This window comes from Mesoplodon bidens, assembly GCF_964165515.1.
Source record: "Mesoplodon bidens genome assembly, chromosome: X".
Classification (NCBI taxonomy): domain Eukaryota; kingdom Metazoa; phylum Chordata; class Mammalia; order Artiodactyla; family Ziphiidae; genus Mesoplodon; species Mesoplodon bidens.
This window is the reverse complement of record NC_138163.1, coordinates 41,194,560-41,222,092: the sequence shown is the minus strand read 5'-3', so window position 1 is coordinate 41,222,092 and position 27,533 is coordinate 41,194,560. Positions and strand designations below refer to the sequence as shown.

The 27,533-nt window shown below is 36.2% G+C and overlaps 1 protein-coding gene across 2 annotated transcripts in view; it reads right to left on the bottom strand.

Moving 5' to 3' along the window:
- Window positions 1-6,707: 6,707 nt before the first annotated feature.
- The window catches only part of IL13RA2 (interleukin 13 receptor subunit alpha 2), a 51,898-nt gene continuing 31,072 nt past the window's right edge, over window positions 6,708-27,533 (bottom strand). The window contains exons 1-10 of one of the 2 annotated variants that reach the window (XM_081221987.1): window positions 26,999-27,050; window positions 25,494-25,620; window positions 23,162-23,313; window positions 21,574-21,727; window positions 20,925-21,045; window positions 16,914-17,098; window positions 15,825-15,970; window positions 14,272-14,416; window positions 7,616-7,731; window positions 6,708-6,863 (exon numbers count right to left, since the gene is read on the bottom strand). In XM_081221987.1, the coding sequence (XP_081078113.1) occupies window positions 6,813-6,863; window positions 7,616-7,731; window positions 14,272-14,416; window positions 15,825-15,970; window positions 16,914-17,098; window positions 20,925-21,045; window positions 21,574-21,727; window positions 23,162-23,313; window positions 25,494-25,587 (1,164 nt within the window). In that variant the 5' untranslated portion in view covers window positions 25,588-25,620; window positions 26,999-27,050 and the 3' untranslated portion in view covers window positions 6,708-6,812. Of the gene's footprint in view, window positions 6,864-7,615; window positions 7,732-14,271; window positions 14,417-15,824; window positions 15,971-16,913; window positions 17,099-20,924; window positions 21,046-21,573; window positions 21,728-23,161; window positions 23,314-25,493; window positions 25,621-26,998; window positions 27,051-27,533 lie in introns of those variants that run through there. The other variant, XM_081221986.1, reaches the window with a different exon arrangement.

Here is a 27,533-nt window from a genome sequence, read left to right as displayed (position 1 = left end):
AATAATATGTGTGATATATGGGAACTCTCTGTACTATCTTTGCTTTTTTTTGTAAATCTAAAATTGTTCTAAGATTGTTTTAAGTTTATTTTTAAAAACTAGAGTGATGGAGGTAATATTAGCATTACTTACTGATGACATAATTGTATATCTGGAGACCCCAAGATAAAATTTTTATATACAGTTGGCCTTTCCTCTCCATGGGTTTCACATCCGAGGATTCAACTAAGTGTGGATTAAAAAAAAAAAGAAAAAAAAAAAACTCCAGAAAGTTCCAAAAAGCAAAACTTGAATTTATGATGTGCTGGCAACTATTTACATAGAATTTACTTTGTATTTACAACTATTTACATATCATTTACATTGTATTAGGTATTATAAATAATCTAGAGATGATTTAAAGTATATGGGAGGATGTGTGTAGGTTATATGCAAAAACTAAAATACTATGATACTTTATATAAGGGACCTGAGCATCTGTGGATTTTGGTATTTGCTGTGGTGGGGGCGGGATGTCCTGGAACTAATCTCCCACAGATAACAAGGGACAACTGTACTTTAAAGGAATTGAGCAAGATGGCTGGGTAAAAATAACAATATATAAAACAAAGTGTTCCGATATACTAACAACCAATTACATTTATAATGGAAGACACCATTTACAAAAGCTGCAAACAGATAATTACTTAGGAATATATTTAACAAGAAACATGCAATAGCTATTTGAAGACAACTCTGAAATGCTACTGAAAAACACAATATAATACCTGACAAAATGGAAAGATACCTATGTTTTTGGATTGGAAAAATTTTGTACAGATATCAATTCTCCCACAAATTATTTTATAATTATGAGGAGATCTCAACAAAAATACCAATATGATTGGTGTGGGGAATAAAACAAGCTAATTCTAAAATATATGTGGAAAAATAAACATTTAAGAAGAGGCAGGAAATTTCTGGAAAAGAAGACTAATGAGCATGGAGGGCTATCCTTACTAGCTATTAAAGCATATTATTAGACTACATAGTTAAATAGAGAAGTACTGGTACATGACTAGTACTGGTACATAATTAGACTTGCAGCTCACTAGGCAAGAAGAGAGCCCAGAAATAAACTCAACTACACACACACACACACACACACACACACACACTTCTTGTGTGAATGTGTGTCCCCACAAAATTCATGTTGAAAACCTAATGTCCAGTGTGATAATATTAGGAGGTGGGGCCTTTAGGAGATGCTTAGGTCGTGAGGGTGGAGCCCTCAAGAATGGGGATTAATGCTCTTACAAAAGAGAATCCACAGAGCTCCCTAGCCCCATTTCACCATGTGAGAATACAAAAGAAGTCGGCAATTCAGAAAAGGGCCCTCACTTGGCCATGCTGGTACCCTGATTTTATACCTCTAGCCTCCAGAACTGTGAGAAATAAATTTCTGTTGTTCATAAGTAACCCAGTGTGTGGTATTTTGTTATAGCATCCCAAGCGGACTAAGATACACACACACACATATACACACACACACACATATGCATACAAATTAAGTATATGATAAAGGTAGAAGGTGTCATTTTGCATTGGGAGAAGAGAGTTTGTTCAACAAATTGTGATGCAATTATTTAGTTACCTTCTGGAAAAAATATAAGCTTGAAAAATTATTTTTCTATACCCCAGAATTCACATATAATTTCCCTACCCAAAATGCCCTTTATGTATCTTTGATTGGCAATGCCCACTTGTCCTTCCAAATTCAATTCAAGACCGCCCTTCCTTCCCCTTCTTCCTCTTGCTGAGCAACTCATCATAAGGCAATTAGGTGAGATAGATCAAGATAGGCATCCATGACAGGGAGGAGTGGAACCATAGTGACCCAGAGCGATATGTTAGAGGTGAAGTGGGGGTGAAGAGAATACCCATGCAGTCAGAGTAGCCCAGTATGGGGAGTCAGAACTCAAATAGGGTGAGGTGATAAGATCCACAAAAGCAGGGAAGGGAGGTGTGTAGTATGAGATGTCAGAACGTGATCAGGGTAAACAGGATGACCATGCTAGGACTTGTCATGGGCAGTCAGTGGCCAAGTGTGATTGAGAGGCATTCACAGAGCCGAGCAGCTTGACACAAGAAGTCAGTTTAGTGAGGAGGATATTAAATAGGAGGCTTGCCTGGCATGCAGAGTAAAAGCTTAAGTCCAGAGAAGAGGAAATCCACAAGGGGGAGGCAGGCTAGTGTAGAAAGTGAGCGGCCAAGCAAGGTGAGGAGGGCATCCATGCATGGAGGTGGGGCATCCCTGCGTGGGAAGTTAGAGGCTGAGTGGAATAAGGAGAGTATCTGCACATGGGGGAGTCCCAGCACAAAATATCAAAGCCCAAGCAGGGTAAGGGGGGCATGTTTGTGAAAGGGTGGCCTGGAGTGGGGTGTCAGAGTCTGAGCAGGTTGAGAAAGGTATTCACATGGATTGGGGACAACCCAGCATTTTGTGATAGCTGAGCCTGAGGTGTATAAGGAGGATACACACATGCATGCATACACACTCACATGTACATTTCCCAAACTCTTGTCCAATGAGAGGAACTGGGAAATAATGAGTACATATAGCCCTCATATAGCCTTCTTTTATGTCATTATTAATATGATTGAATTTATGACTGTCATTTTACTTTTTGTTTTTTCTGACTCATGTTTTTTTCTTTCTTTTTCCGCTTTATTACCTTCATTTGTAAATGTTTTCAGTGTAGCATCTGAATTACTTTAAAGATTGTTCTCTACATTTATATTTATTTTCTTAGTGGTTAAGTGGACTTTCAGTATACAGCTTAACTTATTAGATCTACTTCAGATTTATACTAACTTAAAGACAGTGACATATAGAAATGTTATATAGCTCTATCTCCTCTTCTGCCTTTTTGTGTTATGTTTCCTCACCAGCAAAATCTGCATTTCTTTACAGCACCCTTAGACCTGAACTTCCTCAGTCTCTATTCCAAATAAAGTCAGGGAGAGCTACACAGCTCTCTGTTCTTATGGCCTGACTCTCACCCTTTGCAGAACCTCTGTGCTACTGCTCCAGAGATGGGGGCAGGAACTTTTACTCTTGCAGTGCCACCCGTTACAAGCAAGACTCTAGGCTGGGAGGCAGGAAGGGATGGGGCATCGCTGGTCTTGTGGGTTTGTCTCTCACAGAATGGAACCTCTGCCCTACAGGGAGACTGGTGTGAAGATTATTGAAGCCTAGTATTCTCAGCTTACTATGCCTGGGGTAGAGTTTCTGTCCTATGCATGTGAGCTGGGTGGAGGAAGGGAGCCTCAGATCTCTCTTGCCTGGAAAAGAGCTTCTGCAACAGAGCTGGGAAGGATAAAGAATGCTGGTGGCCAACCCCTCCTGGGGAGAAATCATTGTCTTAAACTGAAATGTGGAAAAAGAGCAAGTCCCGTGTTATTAGCTACACCCACCTGGAATAGAGTTCCCATTGCACTGAGCTGGGAAAGGTGGGAGGTAGGGAATAGTTCATGGTTCAAACGCCATAGACTCTAGCTGATCTTACCAAGATTTACCAGATTTTCTTGAATAAATGTTTCTCCATTTGCTGTAGGCTTTTAGAGCAATTTCTAGATACTTTAAATATTTGTTTTTTTTAAGAATTTTTACCAGTTATGGTTGTTTTGCTGATAGAGAGGCTCCATCGAGCTCCTCATGCCACCAATCTAGGAGTGCTTTTTCAAATAACTTATTTTTAGAGTGAATGAACCTAGGACTGTTCAGAGCATGGAAATAATAATGAATTCCCATTTTAGCTTTAACACTTTAAATGTATTATTTAACCTAAGCTTTTCCTTATTTATAACATGGGCACTTTATATACCTCTCAGATTGTGATGAGGATTGAAAGACTACTGAAATAGTGTTATATAAAGCACCTAGCATAGAAGTTGACTCATAGTAGACACTCAATAAATGTCACTTCTCTCCCCTTCAAGCAAATGACTGTCTCAGGCTGGATGGCTATTTTAGTGACTATCACAGTGTCTGGAATATGGTATTGTGCAATAAATGTTGAACTGGACTGAAGGATGGACAAATGAATGGATGCATGGGTAGGTGGTGAGTGATTTCTAAGGTTCTAATTATTGATTTACTGATATAAAAAACCAGGGGTGATGTCCAAAATGTTTTAATGGTTCATCCTGAGAAAACGAAATCAGAACTGATGCTGGCTCTCAGGAGTGGCTACATAATTAACAGGATACAGTAGAGAGTAAAATATGGGGCCCCTTCTTCAAAAATGATTAAAAATTTCAAGATGGTGACAGCAGATCATTAAACCATGGCTGAGGCCCTTCCAAGCATCCAAGAATAGGGCCCTGTGTAACTGCACAGAACATATACCCATGAAGCCATCCTCACTCACTTTTGCCCAAGAGTAGGATCCTAGGGAACTCCTGATACAAAAGGTATTATTCCTTAGTTGCTGGGATAGCCCAGGGGAGGGGGGTTCAAAGTAAGGGGCTAGGGCAGCCCTAGGTGGCAGAAGACAGATGGCCAAGAGGGGGACCATGGCTTAAGGCACTCTGTATATACCAAGCATTTGGGAAATATTCAGTACCTTAAAACTCTATCATAATGCAAAACAAAAAAGGAGAGCGATTTCAAAAAATTCAATTTCAAAAAACTCAATTTCAGAAAATTTGGGGTCACATTACTTAAAGGTTAATAAACCTATACAGCTAGCAAGCCAGGAGTTCCAGGGGTCCTTTTGCAAGGTCCAGCTCTGTCCAGATTTGGTGCCACATGGTTGTCATAACCAGTTTATTGGGGCAATTCTGGTAGAGACTGCTAAGTTTATGGCAGGAATTCCAGAAATCTTTGATTAGAAGAGCTTGCTATGCATGTTCTGAACAGGGGGATTGAAATACTAGGTCCCAAAGATCCACTCAGCCTCCAAGGATGGGATTGCCTGCGATTTCCCTGCCTAGCCATGACTTCTCCCCTCCACACTCCTTCTTCCTCCCCACAATCCCTTAACACACTAAGAACAACTTTAGCAAGCCCTGAATTGAGAGTAGTTTGCCAAACATATTATGTCTTAATTCATATTACCTTGGGGGTTTTAATGTTTAACAAGGATAGGTCTACTTAAGGAAATGGTGGTGCATCCTATCACTGATTACAAGTGATAGTAGAGGATGGTATTCTGGTTTACATCTCAGTTTTAGCTCTTTTTTCCCCTTTTAGAGATAGATGATCAGTGCCAATGATAGTCAAAGCTATAGTTACTCTGCCCATGGGCTTACCTCTCCATTATATTATTTTAGTCTTTTTCATTCTAGAATACTGCAATATATTAGTGTTTTTCAAATTGAATGTGCAAATGAATCACCTGGGGATGTTGTTAAACTGCAGATTGCTAATTGAGTACGTCTGGGTTGGGGTCTGAATTCTCCATTTCTTCTAATAAGCTCCCAGGTAATGCCCACTCTATTGGTCTGTGGACCACAGAGTAGAACCATTATGAATAATATTATATATTGATCCAAATTAAAACTTGATTGTAATCTGTAGGTCATTATTCTCTAAATTTTAAAGTAACTGTCTATAACTAGGTTGCCACGTCTTTCCTAGAAGTCAACTGTCAATTAGTCTGAAGTTTGCATATACTTTGAAAGGCTTCTTACTGATTTCAGAGGCTTGTGCCTTTTGGTCTCTGAACTAATAAAAGAAAAAAAAAATCACACCATCAGAAAGTAGGAAATACTGCCTGCCAACTAGTATAGGAAACTCTCAGGCTTGTATTGTGTACTTTGTGACATCTGAATATTTCGAATATGATCTCTAGTCATTTCATTATTTTCAGCCTTTTAAGCACTGCATTCTTCCCACCTTTTGATGAAATGTGAAGCACACATTTAGACTATGAATGTATTTAAAACTTCTTGCTTCTTATTAATCCTCTCCACAGGTTATTTTTAAAGCCAAACAACCTTATTCATGGTGAATACTTTCATCCCAAGTGCAATGTTAAAAAAAACTAGAATCTCATCTTCCAAGATTTGACAATATCTCTATGGCTCAGTGCAAGTCACAAAATCACACTGCTTTATGAATACATCACAGATTAGATTCTGACCCCTCCCTTGACTTTTATACATGCAGCACTCTCATCTTGGATTGAGGAATGTTAAAGAGAAAAACCACAGGCCCAAAAAGGCATAACTTGTGCTAAAGCCCATGATACCAAACCTAGATTTAACAACTAACCTAACTGCAGTTTTGACCTTCCCCAGAAATGTAATCTTAATCAACCAGCCTGGAATTTTCTGGTCAGCACCAATGAGGTCATCTGCCACATAGGCCCTCTACATCCCCTAAGAGGAAGAAGAGGCAATCTGCATGATAAAACCCTTTCCTTTCCCTTCCCCCTCAGAAAAGATGTCTTGGCCTAAAAATAATCCTTTCTTTTTTCTTTTGCTAATAGGACCTTGTTCCATCCTTCTTCCTATAAAAACCTTTTATTTTGTACAACCCCTTAGAGTACCCTTCTACTTGCTAGATGGGATACTGCCTGATTCATAAATCATCTAATAAAGCCAATTAGATTGTCAATTTAATTGGTTGAACTTTGTTTTTTAACAAGAAAAAAATCTGTTAATAGAATTCAGATAATTTGCTACTAGTTGAGGATTTTAATAATCTAATGCCTATTTAAATACAACAATGCTTTCAAGGTAAGATTTATTCAACATTTGGGGAAAAAATTCAGTTTGATAAGACTCTTGTTTAACATTTGGCCATAAGCCTGGAATTTACTGAGTCAGCCGCGTATCTCCTGATTAGAAAAGCCTTCTTTTTCTGTATGAAAAATCTGAAATTAAGAAAGAGCTCCATTATTAACAGTCATTAATAACACAAACTATTTCACTTAGATTAATAACTCAGAGAAATAGACAAAAAAGCATTCAGCAGAGAAATAAAGCAAAACATTTCACACACATTCACAGTTCTCATTATCTTTAAAAGACTTGGCATTAAGATATTTTTTCTCCAAGTCACACTTCCTCCTTAAAGCTCACCAACCCATAGTGGTCCCTCCATCTTCTGAAATTCTATAGCATTATCTGTATAACTCAAAGAGCAATCAGCTAAAATCAGCTCATAATGAAGGTTATATTTTTTTGTATAGATTCTAGCTCCTCCAACTAGAGTGTAAGCTCTTGGAGGGTACGCACCAAGTTTTTTTAATCTTTGTGATCTTTTGCCTGTGGCACACTAGTAGTATATCTCAATCTATGTCCATTTTAAGTCACTCTTTCCTTTCCCCAATCCTGCTTTTCTCCTGTAATTCTCATATTTTTCCTTTATCTAGAGGTAGTGTTTCATGTTCTAAAGCATTATTCTTATATTTCATTCAAAAGTAAATCCACCCCAAAACGTAGCTTTTTAGGGTTGATTTTTTAAATTACCGTACTTTCCCTGAAGACATTATCATAGTCTACACAACATCAATGAACACTCACAGTGTACAGGCAAAATTATAAAATGTAGGTCCATCAGTTCTAAATGCAAAATATTTTTTATCTACTATCTCAGACTAAATTGTAATGTCATACAACTTACCGTTTTCAGCAAATTTTTTTGCTTGTACGAAAGCAGGCAAGCTATTAACAAAACAAGTAATGAGACAAAAGCAAATGGTGTCAAGGAAAATATTAAGGTTTCCTTCCATGTGTCACCTAGGATTAAAATCACCAAAAAAGGGGGAAGGGTTAGATGTGTACAATTATTTTAAAAACAATTATTTTATAAATAAACTAGTAAATGGTGAAGAAGTGAGTTAAACTTGGCAACTTCTGCCATATTTGCCAGTACCTAGATACCATAGTGATGCTTGAGAACAGCATTCCTTTCATTTGTGCACTTTTTTGCTGTACTACTTTACTGAACTGTGACATCTCTTTATTTTGCTTAGAAAAATAACTACCTAAGGCCCCATTCTTATTTTCTTATAGGATTTTGTTTAAAATTTGACCTTGCGAATTTTTCATAATAACAAAATGATAAAACGTTAGCCAAGTGATTAGGTAACCATGTCTTGTGTATCTCTTAACTCTCAATAACTCAAATGTTTACATTATATCTATCATACAATGATGTAGTGAGTGAAAGCAGGTCTTCAATAAAAGTCTCAGTGCAAATAATGGAGCTAGTCTTTCAAGGTCATGTTTTTAAAGTTGCCTCACATTCTGGATCCTAAAGAGATGAGGTTTTTCTCTTCTTTTCTTTCTTTTCTTTTTTTAGGGATGAAGTTTTAATGGTTCGTCTGCATAGCAAGAAATGAGCAATCACTAGATAAACTTAAAAAGTACACAAAGCTTGTCCTTCTAAAACTAGTATCTCCCACATGTTCTGAAATACTACGGAACACTTTGAATCCTAGGCCTATATCTATACTCAAACCTACCTCCAACACCACATTTTTCTTTGTCCTATTCCCTTAGGATCTTATTTTCTACTAGAAAATTACCAAATTCATAGGCTCAGTTCAGTTAAGAATTGCAAGGATATAATCCAGAGAAATGACTAATAATGTAAGTTTTTTGGCATACAAAATTAACAGTGGGAAAACAGGCTTCTTTTGTGAAGTTCCAGTAGAGTTAATCTTATAGTCATTTCCAAAAAAAATTATTGTGCTATTTTTCTATAACTTAAAACATCCAATAAGAAATGTCCAAAAGAACTAAAGACCACATGCATCTCAGGAAAGTCGTTGTTCCTAATCTGAAATTTATTAATAGTCTACCAAGAGATACCCATCAGGGCAAAAGAAATCTGTCAAAAATAACACGGTTAAGTGTATATTAAAAAAATTTAAAAAACAAAAACAAAAAACAACATTGTAAATCAACTATTCTTCAATTTAAAAAAAGATTGCATATAAAATACATAAAAGGATGTATATTTTGAGGATATGCCTAAAAACTCACCATATCTACTTTAAACCATGCACTGAATAATAACAAGATATAATTCAGGGCATGACTTTCTCAATGTCAGTTCCACAGAGTCTCCAGATTTCTTATATTAGTTTCGAAAATGAAAAACAGAACAAGTAAGTATTCTTTCTGATTCTATATATCTTTAGTTAATTGAGTTCTTCTTCTCTCTTCCTATTTTTTCTCCATAGCCCTTAGTGATTATATGATATATTTGGCTTCTTTATTTATTGTCTATCTCTACTCAACTTGGGAATAAAACATAAATTCCATGAGGACAAGGATTTTTTTTTTTACTGCTATATCTCCAGTGCCTGAAAGAGTCTGATACATAGTAAGTGCTTAATAAATATTTCATGTATGAAAGAGAACAATGATACCACTATATTAATAGGGAGATTACAGTCAAACACAAATTCTATTATAATGGAACAACATAAAAGGAGATGAATGATTGATAGAAATGCCATTATGTTGGCATCTATATCTGTATATGTATTTATATACCTTTATGTGAAAGAGCAATGCTGAGTTAATCTCCTTCAATTTCAAACAACTATTAATATTTTCTATTAAATATGAATGGACCAATCACAAGCACTGAAATTGAAACTGTGATTAAAAATCTTCCATCAAACAAAAGCACAGGACCAGATGGCTTCACAGGTGAATTCTATCAAACATTTAGAGAAGAACTAACACCTATCCTTCTCAAACTCTTCCAAAATATAGCAGAGGGAGGAACACTCCCAAACTCATTCTACGAGGCCGACATCACCTTGATACCAAAACCAGCCAAGGATGTCACAAAGAAAGAAAACTACAGGCCAATATCACTGATGAACATAGATGCAAAAATCCTCAACAAAATACTAGCAAACAGAATCCAACAGCACATTAAAAGGATCATACACCATGATCAAGTGGGGTTTATTCCAGGAATGCAAGGATTCTTCAATATACGCAAATCAATCAATGTCATACACCATATTAACAAGTTGAAGGAGAAAAACCATATGATCATCTCAATAGATGCAGAGAAAGCTTTCGACAAAATTCAACATCCATTTATGATAAAAACCCTGCAGAAAGTAGGCATAGAGGGATCTTTCCTCAACATCATAAAGGCCATATATGACAAACCCACAGCCAACATTGTCCTCAATGGTGAAAAACTGAAACCATTTCCACTAAGATCAGGAACAAGACAAGGCTGCCCACTCTCACCACTCTTATTAAACATAGTTTTGGAAGTTTTAGCCACAGCAATCAGAGAAGAAAAGGAAATAAAAGGAATCCAAATTGGAAAAGAAGAAGTAAAGCTGTCACTGTTTGCAGATGACATGATACTATACATAGAGAATCCTGAAGATGCTACCGAAAAACTACTAGAGCTAATCAATGAATTTGGTAAAGTAGCAGGATACAAAATTAATGTACAGAAATCTCTGGCATTCCTGTACACTAATGATGAAAAATCTGAAAATGAAATCAAGAAAACACTCCCATTTACCATCGCAACAAAAAGAATAAAATATCTAGGAATAAACCTACCTAAGGAGACAAAAGACCTGTATGCAGAAAATTATAAGACACTGATGAAAGAAATTAAAGATGATACAAATAGATGGAGAGATATACCATGCTCCTGGATTGGAAGAATCAATATTGTGAAAATGACTCTACTACCCAAAGCAATCTACAGATTCAATGCAATCCCTATCAAACTACCACTGGCATTTTTCACAGAACTAGAACAAAAAATTTCAAAATTTGTTTGGAAAAACAAAAGGCCCCGAATAGCCAAAGCAATCTTGAGAACGAAAAACGGAGCTGGAGGAATCAGGCTCCCTGACTTCAGACTATACTACAAAGCTACAGTAATTAAGACAGTCTGGTACTGGCATAAAAACAGAAAGATAGATCAGTGGATCAGGATAGAAAGCCCAGAGATAAACCCACGCACATATGGCCAACTTATCTTTGATAAAGGAGCCAGGAATGTACAGTGGAGAAAGGACAGCCTCTTCAATAAGTGGTGCTGGGAAAACTGGACAGGGACATGTAAAAGTTTGAGATTAGATCATTCCCTAACACCATACACAAAAATAAGCTCAAAATGGATGAAAGACTTAAATGTAAGGCCAGAAACTATCCAACTCTTAGAGGAAAACATAGGTAGGACACTCTATGACATAAATCACAGCAAGATCCTTTTGGACCCACCTCCTAGAGAAATGGAAATAAAAACAAAGATAAACAAATGGGACCTAATGAAACTTCAAAGCTTTTGCACAGCAAAGGAAACCATAAACAAGACCAAAAGACAACCCTCAGAATGGGAGAAAATATTTGCAAATGAAGCAACTGACAAAGGATTAATCTCCAAAATTTATAAACAGCTCATGCAGCTCAATAGCAAAAAAACAAACAACCCAATCCAAAAATGGGCAGAAGACTTAAATAGGCAGTTCTCCAAAGAAGATATACAGACTGCCAACAAACACATGAAAGAATGCTCAACATCATTAATCATTAGAGAAATGCAAATCAAAACTACAATGAGAGATCATCTCACACCAGTCAGAATGGCCATCATCAAGAAATCTAGAAACAATAAATGCTGGAGAGGGTGTGGAGAAAAGGGAACACTCTTGCACTGCTGGTGGGAATGTGAATTGGTACAGCCACTATGGAGAACAGTATGGAGGTTCCTTAAAAAACTATAAATAGAACTACCATATGACCCAGCAATCCCACTACTAGGCATATACCCTGAGAAAACCATAATTCAAAAAGAGACATGTACCCAAATGTTCATTGCAGCTCTATTCACAATAGCCCGGGGATGGAAACAACCTAAGTGTCCATCATCAGATGAATTGATAAAGAAGATGTGGCACATATATACAATGGAATATTACTCAGCCATAAAAAGAAATGAAATTGAGCTATTTGTAATGAGGTGGATAGACCTAGAGTCTGTCATACAGAGTGAAGTAAGTCAGAAAGAGAAAGACAAATACTGTATGCTGACACATATATATGGAATTTAAGAAAAAAAATGTCATGAAGAACATAGGGGTAAGACAGGAATAAAGACACAGACCTACTAGAGAATGGACTTGAGGATATGGGGAGGGGGAAGGGTAAGCTGTGACAAAGCGAAAGAGCGGCATGGACATATATACACTACCAAACGTAAGGTAGATAGCTAGTGGGAAGCAGCCGCATAGCACAGGGAGATCAGCTCGGTGCTTTGTGACCGCCTGGAGGGGTGGGATAGAGAGGGTGGGAGGGAGGCGCAAAAGGGAGGGGATATGGGAACATATGTATATGTGTAACTGATTAAATTTGTTATAAAGCAAAAAATAAAAAAAATTAATAAAAAAAATGTCCTGAAGAACACAGGGTAAGACAGGAATAAAGACACAGACCTACTAGAGAATGGACTTGAGGATATGGGGAGGGGGAAGAGTAAGCTGTGACAAAGCGAAAGAGTGGCATGGACATATATACACTACCAAACGTAAGGTAGATAGATAGTGGGAAGCAGCCGCATAGCACAGGGAGATCAGCTCGGTGCTTTGTGACCGCCTGGAGGGGTGGGATAGGGAGGGTGGGAGGGAGGGATATGCAAGAGGGAAGGGATGGGGGAACAGATGTATATGTATGACTGATTCACTTTGCTATAAAGCAGAAACTAATAAAAAAAATGGTCAAAGTGAAAAAAAATTTTTTTTCTATTGATAAAGCCAGTATACTGTGAAGTACAATAATATTTTGCCTCATTTTCAAGATTTTTTAGTTTATATTGTTATTTTTTGTCTTCTATGAAAGTTTATTTTCTTTTTTTAATTTTACATTGGAGTCTAGTTGATTAACAATGTTGTATTAGTTTCAGGTGTACAGCAAAGTGATTCAATTATACATATACATGTATCTATTCTTTTTCAAATTCTTTTCCCATTTAGGTTATTACAGAGTACTGAGCAGAGTTCCCTGTGCTATACAGTAGGTCCTCGTTGGTTACCTATTTTAAATATAGCAGTGTGTACACGTCAATCCCAAATATATTTAATTTAAACATGTCTTTTATCATAAATCACTTTAAATCAGTGTTGGAAGTGAACGGAATGTGCATTTTACTAATGATGACATATTAATTAGAAAAATATTCATTAGGCACAGTACCAGACACTCGAAAACAAGTGTATGCTACCTATCCTTGCTTTAAGATTTCTGTTCTCTTGAAAATTGAAAGCATAGGAAAATATTGATTAAAATAGGCTTCCCCACAAAAAACTAGCATATTCTCTTTACTGACAGTCAGAAAAACAAGATGTTGATGACTGAACTATAACAAGACTCTTAAACTAGTTAAAACTGAACATTAGATTTTCCATAAATCTATGTTCGATTGTGGTGATTGCTAATTTATCTTCTCTGTTTATAGACTATATGCAAGAGTATTTTGACTTCCATAATTACAAAATACACTGAGAGAAAATTATTTTGCTAGCCAATAGTTAGCAAAATAGTTTAGTTACTGTTCTTTTTTTAAATATATTTTCTTCAATAACCATGTCAACATATTTTATGATTGTTCATTCTTTCTAACATTTTATAAATGGATTCCTTTAACTCTCAATAGGGAAAAGGCACAGACTATAAAAAAGTTGAATAATGAGCACATAGTTTTTCAAAACCATATAAAGAAGGCACACAATAATGTCAAGATTCTGATAAAATACATATATACTTGTAAGTAAAACTTCAGAGTAAATGTACAACTACAATTGGTACTAATACACGCAGATTTGGTTAACATCTAGTTAGTATATAAGAAGCTTGAGAATAGTGCCACCATACTTTGGAGCTAAGACTACCACTGGAAAGTAATCCACTAGTAAAATCAAAGCAAAACAGGTAAGATTAGTTTGTCAAATGAAAGTAGGAAGAATCAAACAGAATCTATTAACTCTTGAAATGTGGAAAAGATACAGCTCAATTAATGTTATAGACATCTATAAAAATATGGAATATAGCCAATATTTTATAATAACTATAAATGGAGTATATATAACCTTTAAAGATTGTGAATCACTATATTGTACACCTATAACTTATATTTCAGTAAAAAAAATAATGAAGAAGAGTTGACCCTATGACCTTCATAACCAGTGTCACTGAACTGTAGTGACCTATGACATCCAGTAAGGCATCTTCTTCCTCAAACAGTGCTAGAAATACTCTAGTTACTGTTATTTTATCTTATACCTTTCCAGCATTGTTCAGCACTCCACTCACTCCATATTCCATCATCTGAGCAATAAATATTTACTTTGCTCCTTACTAAAAAGCATAATTGGTGGCTTTCACTTGATGTTCTTGTGATGTATATTTCATTTTCAACTGTGGTAGTCTGAAAGCCAAGGAAAAAATGAGATATTATTATTTGGTCTAACTGCAGCTAGCCACACCCAATTTGATTTGTCATTTTCTAAGTGGGTTTTGTTACATGAAAGAAATGCATCAAATGACTAGAAAGGTATATACCAAAATCCTAACAGTGGTCATCTCTCTGTATGGTGTTTTATTTTTCATTTTTTTCTTATTTATATTTAAATGTTTTTCTATAGTGATAATGGATTACTAGTAGTAAAGGGCATGTGTGACAGGGCAAAATTCCTAGGTAGTTTTGGTGCTTATGACACCCATTTTGGATTAGTGTCAAATTTCCCAGATTCCATAAATTGGAAAATGCTATATATACTGAGTTAGCAAAAAGAGTCATCATGTGAATGTTGTTTCTATGGAAACTGTAGAGTTCATATACACAAAGCTTCTTTTTTCCCTTATTCTTATTCTGGTTAATCATCTAACACCAGTGTAATAGTGCTCAGGGCTTGGCATGAAACTACCCCTTCCAATATGAGAATACACAAGGCTGGACGATCTCAAAACAACCAAAAGAAAAAAATCACTGAAGTGATTACTTAAATTTTGCATTTCAAAGAGCTGAAGAGTGTTTCTCATCCAAAATAACAGCTTTTCTTTTGTTGTAACTTTTCTTGGGAGACAGCATAATGTAATGTAGGTTAAAGTGGACTGGGAATAAGATCTGGATTCTAGTTCTAGCTATGTAATTTGATTGTAAGTCAACTCACTTCCTTGGGACTTGTAAATGTATTCAACTCCCAGTTTTCTCATCTGTATGTGAAATGAATTGATTAGAACTAATGGCTCACCTACTTGTCTCCACCGCTCCCTAAGTTGGAAACCAATGAATAAAATTAACATATAACACAGCGGGGCTAAAGGCATCATCACATTGCTGGTGCTGGGGGGTAATCAGTCTTGGAACCATGGCTTACTTCCCCAGTTAGCCTCTCTTCCCTGCTACAAGCAATTCTCTGGTAGCCCTGCCAGGCTCTATTCTGATTTTGACCTGATAGTTGCTCCTCAAGAAGTGGTTTTTATGTTTGTTTGTGCTTTTTGTTTTGTGTTCTTTTTACATGAGGCCTCTTCACAATCCGTCTTATGCATGTGCTTGACAACTTTAATTTTTTGACATAATATTAGAAACAAGTGACTAGATTATCTCTAAGGACCTATGTAGCTTTAAAATTGGTATAATTGATTGATAATACTTTCAGACTGCAAGCATCTTTCTTTTGTCCACTAGATTATTTGGTTTTCTGGAAGTTAAACTAAGGTACATGTCATGTTCTATTCTTCATGTGGATAGCAACTGAGTTTGGTTCTTAAGTTTTCTATTTTATTTAAAAGGCTATGTTCATGATTTTCTCAAATAAACGCAATATCCATACCACCCAGGTAGTATCATCTTCTGTGAATTCAATTTCATAAATGAAACACTTTGCTGGAATAGGTCCTTTAGGAATACTCCACTTCAGGTTAATTTCCTCTGAATTCTTCACAGTAAGACTAAGGTAGTCTGGTGGCAAAGGTTTAACTGAAAAGCAGAAGGAAATAATTTCAACATGGAGGTTACTAAAGTTTAGCAGTGGCCCTTATCAAAAGTTAGGGACACCTACTAACAGAAGCCTCCGGGATAAATTAGGTGGCTCAAGACTATTCACTATAATGTGAATTAAAATCAAAGCTGCTTGCCAACCAAGATTAGTTTATTAAGAAACCTGGTTATTTTGGGAACTCATGTTTTGATAAGTCACATATTGACAAATATTTAAGTCCAAGAGAAAAGTTAGATGATCCAAATCATTACAGTCATTTTTCCATTTTATAGCATTAGAAACAACTACCACAACAAATTACTACTACTATTTTTATTAATAGCTAATTCTTATTTAGAGCTTATGATGTGTCAGGCAGTGAACCAGGAATGTTATGTCATAAACTTATTCATGCCTCACAATAAATCTATGAGGTGGTCCTCTATTATCCTCATTTTACTGATAATGAAATTGAATCACGTTAAAAGTAACTCACCCAAAGTCATACAGCTAGAAAGTGGTAAATTCAAGGTTCAGACCCAGGTATGGCTGACCCTAGAACCTGTCATCCTCATAACTGTTAGAACTGAGAACACAAACTCAGAAAATATCCACCCATTTGCCTATTGAGGCCTGGGAATAAGTGATTCCATAATTACTCCATCACCAACACTGGACAAAAATACTTTATAGCAGACAGACTCAAGCTGGGAAACAAATTGTGAGTTCTAAATGAGAATGATGCTTTATACTCATTCAATTCCTTATCTTCCATACTTTCATATTTAATCAGTGCTTCCTCATACTCTGTTGGCCCCCAGTTTTCTGGCTTTGCATTTCTGTAGGTATCTCTTTTATCTCTATCTCTATCTCTTCTCTTCCACATGGTCGATTGTAAATGGCCTAAACTGGAAACATTCTGAAGTTGTTTGTTTACCTCACCTATATTTTGAAGCTGAAAAATGAAATAGCTGGGTCTGATAAATTGGGATTCTGATGATCCATTAACACAGATGTAGAAATCTTTATAGTCTGATGACTCCAAGTAGGGAAACGTGCAACCAATATTTTTTCTGTTAGCCTTGATGTAATCATCACACTGTAACGCATGGTCCAAGCCCTCATACCTGTAAAAAGAAGTGTTGTAAGAACTGTGTTTACCAATATCTTCTAGTAGCTTGGTATTCAATTTTCAATTATTTTAGGATACTAGGTAAATAAAAAATCATTTAATAACATACAATATTCATTGAGCACCAACTATGTGCCAGATCCTATGATAAGTGCTAGGGCTACAATAGTAAGGAAAGTAGAGATAGGCCATGATTTTACAGAGCTTACAATCTGGTGGGAGTCTTTACAAAATCTCAGATATAAGGCAAGAATTCTTACTCATATACTTAGGTTATGTTGACTCACCAACAGGATTTGAGAATCAAAGAATAAGATTCCTATTAAGAAAATATGGGGTTTATATTGATAATCCTAAATGATACTGCTTTTTTTCTATTGTACTGGAGAACTTGTTAGAAGAAAACAGATTTTTTAATAAGAAAACAGATTTAAAAGTAGACTTACAAGATGGCCAAAAAGCATGTGCAAAGATGCTCAACATCGCTAATTATTAGAGAAATGCAAATCAAAACTACAATGAGGTATCACCTCACACTACTCAGAATGGCCACCATCAAAACGTCTACAAACAGTAAATGCTGGAGAGGGTGTGGAGTAAAGGGAACCCTCCCACACTGTTGGTAGGAATGTAGATTGGTACAACCACTATGGAAAACAGTATGGAGGTTCCTTAAAAAACTAAAAATAGAACTACCATATGATCCAGGAATCCCACTCCAGGCATACAGCTGGAGAAAACTAATTCAAAAAGATACACGCACCCCAATGTTCACAGCAGCACTATTTACGGTAGCCAAGACATGGAAGCAACCTAAATGTCCATCAACAGAGGAATGGATAAAGAAGATGTGGTACATATATACAATGGAATATCACTCAGCCATAAAAAAGAATGAAATAATGCCATTTGCAGCAACATGGATGGACCTGGAGATTATCATACTAAGTGAAGTAAGTCAGAAAGAGAAAGGCAAATATCATATGATATCACTTATATGTGGAATCTAAAAAAATGATACAAATGAACTTATTTATAAAACAGAAACAGACTCACAGACTTCAAAAACAAACTTATGATTACCAAAGGGGGAAGGGATAAATTAGGAGTTTGGGATTAACATATGCACACTACTATATATAAAATAGAAAATCAATAATTACCTACTATATAGCACAGGTAACTTTACTCAATATTCTGTAATAACCTATATGGAAAAAAAATCTGAAAAGGAATGGATATATGTATATGTATAACTGATTCACTTTGCTGTACACTTGAAACTAACACAACATTGTAAATCAACTATACTCCAATATAAAACAAAAATTAGGGGGCTTCCCTGGTGGTGCAGTGGTTGAGAATCCGCCTGCCGATGCAGGGGACACGGGTTCGTGCCCCGGTCTGGGAAGATCCCACATGCCACGGAGCAGCTAGGCCCATGAGCCATAGCCGCTGAGCCTGCGCATCCGGAGCCTGTGCTCTGCAACGGGAGAGGCCACAACAGTGAGAGGCCCACGTACCGCAAAAATAAATAAATAAATAAATAAATAAATAAATAAATAAATAAATAAAATATATAAAATTAAAAAAATTTTTGATTAAAAAATAAAAGCAGACTTACAAAATATTGTTATGTTTAATAAAGTGAATTAAAATCCTCTGAGGATATAATACACATCAAGAGATAAACCTCAGAAAAGCCAACAGGGGCTCAAAAAGAAAAAGAGGAGTTGTTTGGCCAGTAAATATCTAATTTCCCATTCTCCTAGACAAGAAATGTTGCCATATCATTGAAAGTTAACCTCTTTTCAGTAATAAAGCTAATGGGAATTAGGGGAGAATTTCCCTACTGATTTCCAAAGAAACAAATGCCTGGTTTATTTTCCTAAAGAATAACTTGTAATACAAAATTAACATTATCTGTAAAAGCAGCCAAAATCCCATTTGCAATGAGGCTAATCTAGCAGCTGATAAGGTGCTGGTACAAATATCTGGACTCTACTGAATTCACTTTATGCCAAGTATTTATTTTAGGCCAAGTCTGCAAAATTGTAGTCTCTGGTTTAGTTCACCTGGTTAGAGTTTGGGATATTTGCCTTCTAGGCTTGACTTTACATAATTTACTTTATGCCAGTGGAAAGCCTCATGGTAACCCTTATTTTCCAGTCTCTAAAATGTCAATATTTATTCCTCACTACTTTACTAAGGTGAGGATAAAGTTATGTTAAACATGAGCTACAATGATCAAGAGGACAGAGACTTTGCCTTATTCATACTTCCTTTTATCTAGAACAATGCCTGGCATTTAATAATTGCTTAATATTTATTGAATTAATGAACAAATAAATTAGAACTTAGAAATTGACCCATCCAATTCCAGATGAGGAAACTGAGACCCCAAAACAAGAAATTGTTTGCCCAAGACCACTAAGTTAAGTGATGCCATAATATGGATTAGAACCCAGTACTCAGGATTGTTAATAGCTTATACCATATTGCTTATACATTGTAATTTTCTAAAGAAAAACACCATGATAATTTGTGCCTGAGACTCACAAAGAGTAATGCTTTGTCCTCTCTTGTCTTTTCTGTTATTTAAAAATATATAAGTTCTGATACTTGTCTATCAACTTACTGATGTTATTATCATCCTTTGGTTCATTCATTTAATGAATATTTAGCGATAATCTACTATGGGCATAGCACAGCAGAGACAGTCAAGAGAAGTATCAGAAATAGTTTGTGCCCACCAATCTCTTAAAAATTTAAGAGAGGAAGGAGACAAAAATTTAAAGGTCATCTGGACAATAAGTAATTAAGAACTATAATAAGTAATAGTTCAGAGAAAAACTGAACAGAAGCTAATGTGAGCAGTAAAGGGTTAATGAAATTGAATACCAGATGGGTCTTGAAGGATGGATAAGGGTTAGTGAAAGAGAGAGTCAGATGGTATTCTAGGTACCAATGCACACAAAGGCATAAAAGATCAATCATAACATGGATAGAAAAATATGTAGAGATGGGTCTAAATGGAGCAGAACATTCACATTGGTGGTAGTAGAAGGTAACGTTGGAAAGGCAGTGATGCAGTGAGGCAGAGACTTGAATGGCCTAGACTTTATCCTGGAGGCAATGAGTAGCCACGGCAGGTTTTTGCGCAAAAGAATGGCATATGAAAATAGAAGAATAGGAAGATAAATCTGGCTACAGTGTGCAGAATGAATAGGAAGGGGAGAGACTAGAAGCAGAGAGACCATCATTTGGGAGGCTTTGGCAATCATCCAGGTGTGGAACGAGGTAAGCCTGAAGAAGAATTCTTACAGCAGAAATGGGAAGTAAAGAACAGATGTGAGATCTTGCAAAGGAGTGTCATTGTTGATTATGGTGATTAATGTTACCATGAAACAATTAAGGAATGAAGGAGATAGAAGATTCAAGATGGTTGTAAGTTTAAAAGCCTTAATGACAGTTAACAAAGGTAGGAACGTCAGAAAAAGGATCAAAAGGCAAGAATATGAAATATGCCAAAACTTTTTAGGTTATAACTCCATCTATCTAAAAGATACAAAATATTTAATCCAGTACAGAAACAATGACTGCATTCCTTATTATCGCCCATAGAGTGCCTTCTAGTAGCTACAGCCTAAACCTACTTACTCCCATTGAAAATCCCAAATAATTGTAAATAAACTTCATCATAAATACAACTCTGAAAAGATATAATGAATTTAATTTAATGAAAATACAGTTACTCATACTGTGGATTAATTTTGATAGATACCTTCCTAATATGGAATTCTTATTATAAAAATACTTACCAATAAAATAAGTTGTAATTGGTATCAGAATGGACACCCATACCAGGTTTCCAAGAGCAAAGTAAATATTGCCAGTTGTAATATACACAATCCATATCCTGAATTTTAGTTTCCAGATTTCCTAAGAAATGAAAAAACTGTGAATGCTTGAAAGACATGGTGATGAATCATATGGGAAATAACCATGCAATTTTATTTCATTTCCTTTGACCTCTCCACTTGATTTAGCAATCAACATAATGAGGAATATTCCAAAAGGAAGTTGTTGCAAATCACTTCACTGTAAGTGGAACATGCAAAATCAAAAACTTTTGAGGGCTTATTTACTGGTACTAGTGTAAGCATATGCAAAAGTACTAAATTAATAATTCTAGGATGCTCTGAGCAGTTGCATAAATAGTCACATGCATATTTACTAATATGAGCCCAAAACTGGGAACTATATTAACCTAATAAGATGTAGGTTTTGCCACATGTGTTTGCTGATTTAAAGAATTCAAAAAGGCCAGTCACCCACTCCTAAGAAGGATTCTCTTTTGTGCCACATTCTCAGTTGTACATGTAATCTGATGTATAAAGGTTAAGGGACTTACTTCCCATATAGATTGTTCTGACAGTATTAAATACGAAAAGAGAGCTTTGTTTTAACCTTGTGGTGATATCCAATAAGTAGCTTCTGACCATGAACTTTGAACTTCTGATCCGTTTGTGCATTGCCCTAGCAGAATTGTGTGTATCTTTGCTTCAACACCTTTGTTAAGATCAAACCCATCTTTGTAATGTAGATTCTTAGTAATGATCGTCTGTTTGATAAAAAGATGAGACAAAGTTAAGCTTAAAACAATAATGGTATCATGAGCCACATTTGTAAGGCTAAAAATCATTAACACCCTGGAGAGTTCCCAATATCTAAGAAATTCCTGATGATTATCTGATAAAATGTCCCAGATATATTTCTGGCAGAATTCACTTCTGCATATTATATCATTTGATGAGATCATTTGAATCTTAGCATCTCATTAAAAAAAATTCTGGAAAACAAAAAAGGCTCTATGGGAGGAACTTCTGAGCTATAACTAAGTTGAAATTGAGAGAGAATTTTCATGTACCATATGCCTATTACATGACAATTTATCACGTTTCAAATATCATATGAACTCTTCAGGAATCATATAAAATCTTGGAGGTACCTGAAGAAAGCCAGACAAAGTGTGACCTCCTGAAGGACTAAAATCATGTATCATTTATCCTTCTATTACTGATACCTAGCTAGTGGAGTGCTTGGAGAAAAAAGTTGCACAATGAATGTTTGATTTGAATTTTCCCTTGAAACTACCTAGCTGAATTAGGAAAGTAACAGAATGCCTTGTACAACCAAAATCTTTGAATAAACATGCTTGTTGACTATGTAAATAGTTAATTCAATAAACTTTCACTGAGCACTTAATACAATATATGCACAGAACCGTGCTGTGTTCTGTAGGGAGAGTACAAAGATAAATAAGGCTTGATTCCTACAGAGCAAAAGCTCACATAGCCCAGGAGCATATATAAGACCCATATACAGGTATATAAGTAACTGAAATGTGGTAAAATGTCTAAGTACTCTTCAAGTCCATATTCCATGGGACCAAGTTTTCTTTTTTCCTGTATTTCCAATGGTAGACTTAATACTGGGTGGGGTGAAAACAGATGTTGCAGGATGCACAGGAGATAGCAGCAGGCATGCAGCTTATATATATATTTTTTCTTAAGAACTTTTATTCTATGATACAATACTTTAATGAGTCATAAATCAATCAAAAGCTGATTTAATGCAATGGACATTGTAATTACTATTTCAGAAATAACTGAAATGTCCACTCTTTTCCAATACAAATAAAAGAATTGCCATTTTATGCCTAGATAATTCAGGAGGAAAATGTGGTGAAACTGTGAAGAATATTCTTTTTTTTTATTGGAATATAGTTGCTTTACACTGCTGTGTCAGTTTCTGCTGTACAGCAAAGTGATTCAGCTGTATACGTATACCCCCTCTTTTCTGGATTTCCTTCCCATTTAGGTCACCACAGAGCAGCGAGTTAGAGTTCCCTGTGCTATACAGTAGGTTCTCATTAGCATGCAGCTTATATCTTAATAATAGCTATTGAGATACAGGAACAAAAGTAGACATTGACATCAGGAATCACAAGAAAACTAATAATCATTCCAATATCTTACGTGCATGCTTTACTTACCTTCCAGTTTGCACTATCAATGTTTCGATACTTTAATTCATATTCTACTGTGCATTCCTTAAAGTTATCCAGAGACAGTGGAGGTTGCCACTGCAAATAGAGATAGCCTAAATATCCAGGATCCACTATTTCAAAACCCTGAGGAGGATTAACTGAAAAAAATCAATAAAATATTTTAATTTTTATCCTGTATCTTATGACAAAGATTGCTAACTCTGGATTACTTCCATATGTCCATCAACTGATGAATGGATAAACTGTGATATATCCATACAATGGAATATTATCCAGCCATAAGAAAGAATGAAATACTGATACATGCTACAACATGAATGAACCTTGAAAACATTAAGCTAAGTGAAAGAAGCCAGCCACAAAAGACCACATATTGTATGATTCCATTTATGTGAAATATCAGAATAGTCAAATCCATAGGGACAGAAAATCGATTAGTGGTTGCCGGGGGCTGGAGGGAGGGGAGAATGAGATGTGACTACTGAATGGATTTGGGGTTTCTTTTGGTGGTAATGTAACTATTCTGGAATTTGATAGTTGTGGCTGTTACACAACTTTGTGAATATACTAAAAACCACTGCCCAGTATACTTTAAAAGGGTAAGTTTTATATCCTTTAAATTGTATCTCAATAAAGCTGTTTTTAAAAATCTAGGTTACTGCTACATAGTTGTCCCTTCTTTAAGGAATTGCATATGTAAAATGTGACTTAGCCAAGCTAGGTAATAAGTTTTCATGGAAATAAGAAATTCAACATGGAGTTATCTCTGTGGTCATATAGACCAGAATTTAGTCTAGGATGGGAACACTTTATTACCTAAATCTCTCTCATAGCAAGAATCAGTCAGTATTAATCCTGTGTTTACCATATGTAAATAACATCATGGCCCACACGAAAAAAGGGATAGAAAATATAAAATATGACTACTATGGCTAAGCGCCTTAAGAATTAGGAGAACAGGGGCTTCCCTGGTGGCGCAGTGGTTGAGAGTCAGCCTGCCGATGCAGGGGACACGGGTTTGTGCCCCAGTCTGGGAAGATCCCACATGCCACGGAGTGGCTAGGCCCGTGAGCCATGGCTGCTGAGCCTGCGCGTCCGGAGCCTGTGCTCCGCAACGGGAGAGGCCACAACAGTGAGGGGCCCGTGTACGGCAAAAAAAAAAAAAAAAAGAATTAGGAGAACAGGCAGATCTTGTTGGTCCATTCAGGATAATTGAATCCTCTAGTCAACTGAAGTTCAGAGCTATTTGTAGAACATGGCAAACCAGAGCCACTCTTTGGAAGGGCTCAAGAAAAAGTGGCAGGCAGCTGAGTAGAGTGACAGGAAACAGCCTGTTTTATTTTGAGGGGGTGGGGGCAGTGGGAGGCAATGGCTCCCTCATCTGGTGATTTAAAAAGCAATAAAAACAAACAAATTATTCTATAAACTTACTAAACCTACTAGCAAATCTAGTACTATAGTACTGTCCTCATGTTGCCTTTCTGCTAATAATTTCCTCTCATTTTTGCCCTGTTGTTCATTTTAATACTTCACTTCATATTACTTATTGAGGTGAGGAAAAGAATCAACAGAAAGAAATGGTGGCACAAATAATGATTTGAAATGGGACCCACATGAACCAATAAAGAAGGTTTCTATTGAGGATGAAATGACAATACTATTGTTTCAACTTTTATGATTAGAAATCTTTGTTAAATGCATTGTTCTTTTTTTTTTTTTGCTTTTTATTTTTTATTTTTTTATTTTTTGCTTTATAACAAATTAAATCAGTTATACATATACATATGTTCCCATATCCCCTCCCTTTTGCGTCTCTATCCCACCCCTCCAGGCGGTCACAAAGCACCGAGCTGATCTCCCTGTGCTAAAATGCATTGTTCTAACTACCTTTTGCAATGAAAAGTTCATTAGACATGATTTAATAATTCTGTAATTATTTTAAAATTTTGTTTTAAATCTCTGTATTTTTAAGATTTATCTAATTGTCTTAAAAGTTAAGGATAGTAATAAAGGAAAGTTTTCAGTTAGTTGGGTACCAGGCAATGAGGTTTCGGATAATTAACTTCTTTGTAGAAAAGACTACACAGAAAGGTATGGAAAGTGTCTTTTAGTTTGGCTTTTATCCCACAAAATGTTTATTATCATCAGTTACCTTATACATGAGGCTGACTAGTAAGAACATATCTTTTGTGTATGGACTCCCTGAAATATTTCCAATAACAAGCCATCTACTTGTTATGCACTTTTCATAGGGTAGGTTGAAAAGGCAGTTAATATCCCTAATTTTAAAACTAAAACTACTCCATTCTTGGTTTACCTTTTATCTCAGCATTTGAAGACAAAGTAGAGCCAAATGCTGTGCAAATAAGAAGAGTATATAGGCATCTGATATCCAAATGAATGAAAGCCATTTCTCCAAGATTTAATACCTTCAAATTTCCACTCTAAGAAGGAAAAATATAGCAGTTTAACTTTACCATACCTCAAAAAGGACTAAATGTGACTAAAAATACATTTGGGAACTCTCTGTGTGCTTTCTATCAAGACTTGTGAAAACTGTGCCCCTTTGAACCATTTAAACAGAAAAAAGATCAAGTTTGGAACCAAAATAATTGGAAAGGAGGATTTTAGTCTCATTCTTCTATGAGAGCAAAAAAAAAAAAAAAGCAAAACAAACAAACATATCCCTTCAACCCCCCCGCCACACACACACACACACACACACACACACATACTTTTCTACACATCATACGCTATGACCAGGATTTGAAAGTTATCTGAATACTGACAAAGCTCAGAATCTACACCAAAGCCTCAGATAACTCAGAACTTTGCTTCTTTTCTTCATAAATATTAAAATCATCATCATCTACTCTCTTACCTGTTCTACTCTTCCCTGTTATTTCCTATATCAGTAAATGGCACCATCATCTTCCCAGTTGCCCAAACCAGAAACCTGAGAGTTTTCCTCAACTCCTCCCTCTCCCATCCAATCTCCCCTTCCTAAATTGAGGATCTCATCATCAGGGGTCTCCTTATCCAGTTTTTCCTGCCTCCAAACCATTTTCACACCACATACAGTAAGGACAAATCTGAATTTACCACCTCTTTCTTAAAAGAGCACCTCACTGTCACAGAATACAATTTATTCATCTTTTTATTATTGAAGAATAATAGTTTATGATTGAAACTAAACTAATAGTTTATGATCGAAACTAAAAGGACTCATGTCTCCACATATCCATTCAATCAAAAAATACTCTCCTTGGGCTTCCCTGGTGGCGCAGTGGTTGAGGGTCCGCCTGCTGATGCAGGGGACATGGGTTCGTGCCCTGGTCCGGGAGGATTCCATGTGCCGTGGAGCGGCTGGGCCCGTGAGCCAAGACCGCTGAGCCTGCGCGTCCGGAGCCTGTGCTCCGCGGCGGGAGGGGCCGCAACAGTGAGAGGCCCACGTACAGAAAAAAAAAAAAAAAAAAACTCTCCTTTCAATGAAACATCACTACTTGCAGTTCTACACTTCTCTTTGAGTCTATATTCCTAAAACCAACAATTTCACAGGAAGTTAAGGATTAAAGGTCACTTACCCCAACAGTCAGGGATTACCTTTCTTTTCTCCTACATAGATTAATTAAGCAGGACAGACCCTCTCTCCCTGCTCCATCCTCTTCATCTTACCTGGTCCATTTGTAATGTTCTCATGTTGGTAGGCTTCATTATTATATAATGGAATCTTGGGATCAAACTGTTAGAGCCAGCAAGTATACTGGAGGCAATGCTAGTCCAATCCTCCTTCATATATTGGGAAGTAAAACTCAGACTTACCCAACATTACACAGCGAGTTAGTAACAGAGCTGGAAGTAGAACAGAGATATGATTCCCAGTCTAGTGCACTTCCACCTTACTATGCTGGATCCCACACGTTTGATTCAGGATTATGAAAGCTTTTCCTCTGAGACTCCAGCATTTAAGTCTTCCTTCAATTAGCTAGCCAGGCTGAATCAATACAATGCTGGTTCTTTTTCTATGCCTCATAAACTCATAAGGGGATGCCATTTCTCTTACTGAGGTCTGGTGAATCTCTCTCCTCAATTCCTCCCTCCCCACCACCAGCCCACTGCTGCCTTCTAAGACATCTGTAAGTAGTAAGTAGGTTTCGTCAACAGAAAGCCATATTTCTGCCATAGAGCTGCTCTTACAGATTGAGGTGAACAGACGGGTTATTTTTGGATCCAAGGCAATAGATCTGACAAAGAGAAATCCTTTCATATGACCTATAAGGACTAAGACAATCAGGCTTCCCTTAAAATGCTCTCAGAGAGATCTTTTTATTTAAATAACTATTTATTTTAATTTTGG